The sequence below is a fragment of the Gymnoscopelus braueri genome (genome assembly GCF_963280865.1).
Source record: "Gymnoscopelus braueri genome assembly, chromosome: 13".
In the NCBI taxonomy this organism is placed as follows: Eukaryota; Metazoa; Chordata; class Actinopteri; order Myctophiformes; family Myctophidae; genus Gymnoscopelus; species Gymnoscopelus braueri.
The window spans coordinates 28,996,594-29,004,093 of NC_137615.1; the positions used below are offsets into that span (position 1 = coordinate 28,996,594).

General features: G+C 41.5%; 1 protein-coding gene across 1 annotated transcript in view; it reads right to left on the bottom strand.

Moving 5' to 3' along the window:
* caskin1 (CASK interacting protein 1) overlaps positions 1–7,500 on the bottom strand; it is a 143,714-nt gene that overhangs the window by 25,128 nt on the left and 111,086 nt on the right. The window contains exon 12 of the mRNA XM_080447227.1: positions 5,442–5,687. Within this exon, the coding sequence (XP_080303353.1) occupies positions 5,442–5,687 (246 nt within the window). The remainder of the gene's footprint in view (positions 1–5,441; positions 5,688–7,500) is intronic.

Consider the following 7,500-nt stretch of genomic DNA (forward strand, 5'->3'; position numbering starts at 1 on the left):
ATGGTTTATGTTAAGCCTTGGCATTAAGCCTTAGGCAAAACAAATAACATGGTGGTAAATAAAAAGGTGACAAAGCTATGGCCTAATGTTATAATTACTATTTGTATTAACAAAATTATAGTTTGTTTTGTCTAAAATGTTGAGGAGGCTCTAAGTACAAGAATTTCACTGACTGAAAAGTTGCCACAGGTGTATTTGAAGTGCATATGCTACTAAAAAAACATGACCCATGAGCTACCAATATACATTCCAAAAAAAGTTATTATAATTACATAATAATCTATATCCAAAACTGTCTGACACCACTTTACATTTACATTACATCAAGTGAATTCCTTAATGTCAGCTTATTTCAGAGAGCTAAATTACTGTTAGCCCTGACCTAACAGCATAGGCATCTAGTTGCTACGTCTTACTGATTCGTCCGTATTTTGTATAATGTAATATTTCTATAGCTTAGTACAGAATTACTTTCTAAAATAATATTTAGTCACCATAAAACTGTTTTGTTGTTATTGTTTACTGACTCTCATACAGTACACTGTTTTCAATATTTGATGCAATACTGTAGCAGCCCTATTTTTCTTCCAGGAATTATAGAAGTACCCCAATCAAACATCAATCCGGAATTTGTCTTTCTTCAGCAGTTTCTATTAAAGTACACTGAACACTGAACAGGCATATTTGTCACTCAAAACACGTGTCGCTCAAACCACTGGTTGACAGATTGTTCCAACGCCTTCTGGCAAATGAATTTGAATTCCTCTGAAAAGAAAGGAAGCTGCATTGCAGCAGATGACTTGTTGTGGTGACGCTAGCTTTAGAAGGAGCTACAGTACCTGTTAATCTGTTGTCATAAGACATTACGGGACATTACAACGACTTCAGGACACTGCTCACTGCACACCCATTAATTTATCCCAAACCCCAAACACTACTATTACAAAGGAGCTGATGAAGAGTGCTGGTCTGGGCTGAGGGATGAAGGGCAGAGAAGGGGATTCATAACTAGCTGGGTTTTTATATCTAGGCTGCAAACACGTCCTCTCTCTCTCTCTCGCTCTTTCTCTCTCACACACACACACACACACGCACACACACACACACACACACACACACACACACACACACACACACACACACACACACACACACACACACACACACACACAGTCACACACACACACACACACACACACACACACACACACACACACACACACACACACACACACACACGCACACGCACACGCACACGCACACGCACACGCACCCATACAAATAAACAGGCACGCACACACACACACAGAGAAAAAAAGACAGCATATATATAATACATAGATATATGAATACATTTATATACCCATAGTACATAAATAGATTAATAACATGTATATCTGTGTATATACACATATGCCATAATGTACATACACATACATATATAATACAGCCGTCAGTGTGTGATTATATATGAAATTCTTCTCATAATGGGACTGCTATAGTGCATTTGGAGAGTGTGTTTGTTTGTCATAAACCATTATAACCATCTTATGAAGGGGCCATAAATGGTTTAGATTTGACCACTGGGAAAGCAGATAAAGGTTTTGGGGAAACGCTAGTACACAAACACGGTAAATTCCTCAGTGTTAATTTATCAATTTGTACCTCTGAGAGCGTACAAATGTAACCAAATGGACCCTTACAATTTATAACAATGTAGGGCATTTAGCAGACACTCTTATCCAGAGTGACTTACAAGTGCAAAACCAGAGTAAATGTAATGGACCCTAGTCAACAAACAACAAGGTAAATAGTCTCACAAGTGGAGTGCAAAGAGAACAATGTTGTGCTTCAAAGACACTAGGATACCAGATAAACATCAGACCTGCAGAAGCATCTGTCTTATGGTCCATCTGGTTATATTAGTATTTGTACACTCTCAGCATTACATTAACACTCAGGATTGTACAGAGTACTATCACAGTAATGCTTTGCTTTCACTTAATGCCACTGCTCCTACAGTATATGAAGCCATTTTGCACCCATTCAAATTCACGCTTGACGTAGTCTACATGCATCTGCATTTCACACCTTTAGCAAACACATATCCATAGCAACGTGCAACAAGTGTAAGCTCAGAACAAGCTTCAATTCAGCTTCTTCTTTTCTTTTTCTTTTTGGGTGAGGATAGATTTAGAGTGAGTTCGGGAGAGGAATATGGCCACGGGGATGTAATTAAAGGAGAAATAGGGTATGTGAGGAACATTTCAAAGAGATGTTAGCTGACAGACAGTTCATGACAGAGAATAGAGAGTGAGTCAGTCTGTTGCTCTGTCTGGAGTGTGAAGGTCACTCCAATTAAAAGGCCCAAATGGAGAACTCTGATATTTTTGAGCCATAGAATGTGAGTGAGTGACTGACAGCTATAGCTACAAGTTAACGATCACACAACCCTGACTGACTAATTGTGAGAAAACATGTCACTCAAGGTGCATTGAATCTACTGATCGTGAGATCTAAGAACATATCGTGAGGGTGATGCAAAGTAGTGCAACCTGTAAAACACACGGTATCGTCCACAGTCGGTGAACAGCCTTACCTGCAGGACAACGTGACAGGTTTCTAACCCTAATGCCCAAACGGCTGATTCACAAGCTCACAATTGTGTTGCACTGTAATGTGTTGTTTTAACCATGAGAGAAGTTACACGAGGAAATTACAAACAGTTATGACCATGACAATATACAGTAGTCATTGTCATGGATTTAACGACCACACTCGGAAATGTCACCCACTCATAACTTTATCGGGAAAAAATAAGGTCACGTTTAGTTGGATCAGCTTTTCTGAAACAATGAAATGGTTATTATATAGAGTTCACCTTGTTTTCTGGTAGAACAAAGCACATCTTGCAAAAACATCACATGAATGAGGAACCCAATAACATTCAAATTTTCTTCTTGTCAAGCCTTTTCGAAAATGTAGGTCTTACACACACTAAAAATAGCAGATTTGGGACACTCAGGTTTAAAAATGCTCAACACAGTCAACTCAATACACATTTTGCAGCCTTCGTACTCATACATTCATGTGCTCGCGTGCACGCACACACATACACACATGCACGCATGCATGCACGCACACACACACATGCACGCACACATGCACGCACACATGCACGCGCACACACAGTTCACCACGTTCAAGCTCTAGCATGAGGTGGATAAAGGTGGATACATGTGAAAAAGTGACATTAACCACTTAAACCCCAGCATCCGTATTGTGGGGAAAGCTTTCGCTGAAAATAGCCGATCGACAAGCTCACAACGTGACGCGTTGCGTCGCGTTGTGAGCTTGTCGATCGGCTATTTTCAGGGAAAGCTTTCCCCACAATAACAGAAAACAGCCCTGAGGGACTCCGCTCAACCATATGGGGTTGAGCGGAGAATAAAGGAGAATTCCGTACTAGCCTTTTTCTTACCTTTATATGATGTTATTATATCCTAGGACGTGTGTGGTACAGTAAAACATTTTCATAACTCCATCCCGAGTCCACCGCAGCTAAAAACATGAGCTTTTATGATGGTCCTTGCACTAAATCGCGTATTGTTATCGCTCGAAAATGTAATTTTTCATAATGACAGAAACCTTGGCCACAGTGTTTTTGTCCCAAATGGGCCGCCGTAGTGTTTACAAGCTGACTTGGATGAGATCACGGGTGAAATCTCGTCTCGTGAGACTTCCGGAGGGGGAGGGGCGCCTCTAACACAAACACTGTGGAGAGTTTTCTGTCCATATGAATGTCAGACATCAACAAAAATAAATAAATATGCGATTTCGCGCAAGGACTCGGGATGGAGTTATGAAAATGTTCTACACTACCACTCGTCCTAGGATATAATAACATCATATAAAGGTAAGAAAAAGGCTAGTCCGGAATTCTCCTTTAAGTGGTTAACAGACTGTGCTCAGAGGTGACGACAACACAGGAGACAGGAACACTTCAGAAATTGAATGCTCGCGCACACACACACACACACACACACACACACACACACACCCAAACACACACACACACAATGTGCAAATGAGAGATTGATGCATGTGGTCCATGTGTGTATGTGCGTATGTATGCATGTGTGTGTGTGTGAGTGTGGACTGGGTTGTCCTAGTGACAGGGAGAGGAGAGAACGAACACTAACAACAACAAAAAGGAGAGGAAAAAACAATGAGGGATAAAATAACCAAGACTCCCAACAAAAAAAACTAAACTCCGGCAAACACAGGTCTATAGTAAAATAGAATAATATAGTTTAACGCCCCTATAAGGGTCTATGAGTTAAATGAACATTCAGAATGTAGCTGTGTTGTGTAGCCAGCCCTACAGTACATCTACAATGTATAACACTTTAATATTAGTAGTCAGTGTACAACATTTCCCTACTGTGTAGAGCAGGCGAGTCAAACTTATTTAAAGGTCTAGGCAAAATGTCTCTTCCCCTGACACTGTATCTATTCTGCACTGTATCTATTCTAAAAACAAATAACTTCACTTCAATTTGAAGTGATTGATCCCTGCGGGGAATGAATCATTCATTTAACCCATCCTAACTATTAGGAGCAGTGGTCAGCCACTGAACAGCATCTGGGGACCATCTCCAGCTCAAAGGCCAGTCGGTGCCTTAGAGCTGCTCACTAACATGCACGCCGCTAACTGCAAGTATCTTATGCGAGCACGGCGAATCATAAAATGATTGCCTTTCTGTCACAATTCATCTGCTGACTCATCTTTCAGCTTCAGAGTTCTCATAGCTCCCTGTCGGTTTCACTGACAAAACGGCGGAATCAACGATTGCCGCGTGTAGATTAACCCATTAGGACCTGGAACGCATCTGTGTCACTTTAGATTTCTTTGGCTATTCAAAAATAGCAGATATACAAGCTCATAGCGCGGCACCGAGTGCCGCGCTATGAGCTTGTAGATCTGCTATTTTTGAAAAACCGAGGAATTTTTTTTCTTTTTTTTTTCTTTCAAAAAATGGTTAGGATTTAGAAGACATTTCTAGAATCTTCTCAGGTCTTAATGGGTTAAAAGTTTGAATATAGCTTCTCCACCTCCTCGGAGACTGTGGAGACCGTGTCACAAAAACAAACATCTATATCTGAATCTCACGGATAATGGAAATGACGACAGCAACAGAAAACCCAAACTCATACCGTATGAATAACATAATGGATTACATAAATTATAGTCCCAAACAGAAAACTTTAATGGATGCCTTCGGCTAAGCCCATCTGACCAATGCCTAATAGAGGATTTCACATAGCCAATCAGGAATTTTGCATATATCTATACTGCTATAATGGTTAGATAAATGAAAGCATCCCTTGAAGCTTTAGTTATTAATAATAATAATAATATGAAAAAAAGGGGTGTGTACCTGGGCCAGTGGGTGTGTCTCCCTGTGGGCTTGTCACGGGCGACCTGTTATAGCCAAAGGAAGTGAAAAGTGGAAGCAGTGGCTGATGGGAATGTGGTGGTGGAGGAGGCGGTGGAGGCAGGATATGGATCTGATGGAACGTGGGATCGTTGCCGTTGACTACCACGTTGGCAGGGGCAACCGTCGCCGGGGGAACCAGCGGTATCTTTTGAAACTGTTGGGTGCAAATGACTGTGCTGGCCAAACCTAGATACAGTCACCGAGACCAGACGCACACAACACAGCCGACAACGGCCAGCGCCATGGTACAAACAAACAAACAAACAAACAAACCCACAAACAACAGAACAGAAAATTACAAAAAAGAGAAGGAAACAAAAGAAAGGAGAAATTAAAAACAAATGCCGAAATCACAAATCAAACAGCGTGTGGTTAACGTGTAAGAAAGTTACTGTGACACAATGGAGTGATGGTAAAAGAGGAGAGAGTGGAATGGAATGGTGATCGCACCGACAGCCAGCAGGGTGAAGTGGAAAAGCAAAAAGTGGTGAAGCGGTGAATGTGGAGATATTCGGATGGATTGGCCCCTAGGGGTTTTCCTAGGATGGCGGTGGAAGGCTCATAAAGAAAGGTGAGCTCGTTTTCCTTCCATAGCGCGCCCCTTATAGGTGGCGTGCACGTCTCTGAGATCGCCAAAGTCATGATCCCAATGAGCATGAGCGAAGGGCCCGCGAGGCGTGCATTCAGGGGGAAAGCAAACACGTTCCATTCAGGGGAAATTAAACATCCCGGCCCTTAATGGGCTCTAACTACCATCACTCTCAACAGACTGGTTACTACTGGCCTTCCCTGTGTATTATGACATTTCCTCTTAGTTATGCGAAATATTTATATTATATCTTCAGCTATTTAGCAGTTTCCTTTTAAACATTTTATATGCATTATTAATGCTTTCCTATTGCAATAACTCGTACATTCAATGTTGGGGGGGTGGGGGATATTGTACATGAATAAATATAAAATTATAAAGAAATGTGCGTGTGTGTGTGTGTGTGTGTGTGTGTGTGTGTGTGTGTGTGTGTGTGTGTGTGTGTGTGTGTGTGCGTGTGTGTGTGTGTGCGTGGAAGGACATGCCTTGGGACTTATTAGTCAGTGTGTTTGTGGGAGCTTGTCGGCTTGTTGTGTCTGCTCATTACTGCATCTCCATATAAACTGCATAATCGTTGTTATATGCTGCATTCATTTGAGTAAATGTGCTATAAATATGTAAGGCATTATTATTTCAATAGATGTAGATACAATTGCAAAGGTATTCTTGGATAGGTGTATAGCTAGCTCAAGCATGATATAAACTGCTTCACTATTGGGATTATAACATTAGCTAGTAGCTAAATACTAAAAAAGATCAACAGCAAAACATAATACACTAAAACAAGTGTGTGTGTGTGTGTGTGTGTGTGTGTGTGTGTGTGTGTGTGTGTGTGTGTGTGTGTGTGTGTGTGTGTGTGTGTGTGTGTGTGTGTGTGTGTGTGTGTGTGTGTGCGCGTGTGTGTGTGTGTGTGTGTGCGTGCGTGCATGAACTAGTCTTGCCAAATGTGCCAGGACCGCCGCCACTGCTCCAGATCAACTAGTATGGAATGCTAATATGAAGGATACACTCCACAAGGGACAGAAGTGATCAAAGAGAGCTGACAAGAGGAGGCAAATGGATGAAAGAGAGTTAAAGCCATGGAAAGATCAATAGAGAGCAGTGAATTGACACCAGAAGGAAGTGACATTTTGACAGTTAGAAAGGATCGAAGGTAGACTAACAGACAAAAAGAAACAGACAGACAGACAGACAGACAGACAGACAGACAGACAGACAGACAGACAGACAGACAGACAGACAGACAGACAGACAGACAGACAGACAGACAGACAGACAGACAGACAGAGGGCACAGGACAGAGGTACAGGACAGACAAACTGTTATACAGTACATACATACAAATCCATGTATGATTATGCTATGAACAAGACACTCTTAGAGACAGTTTCACAAACAGATAAACTACCT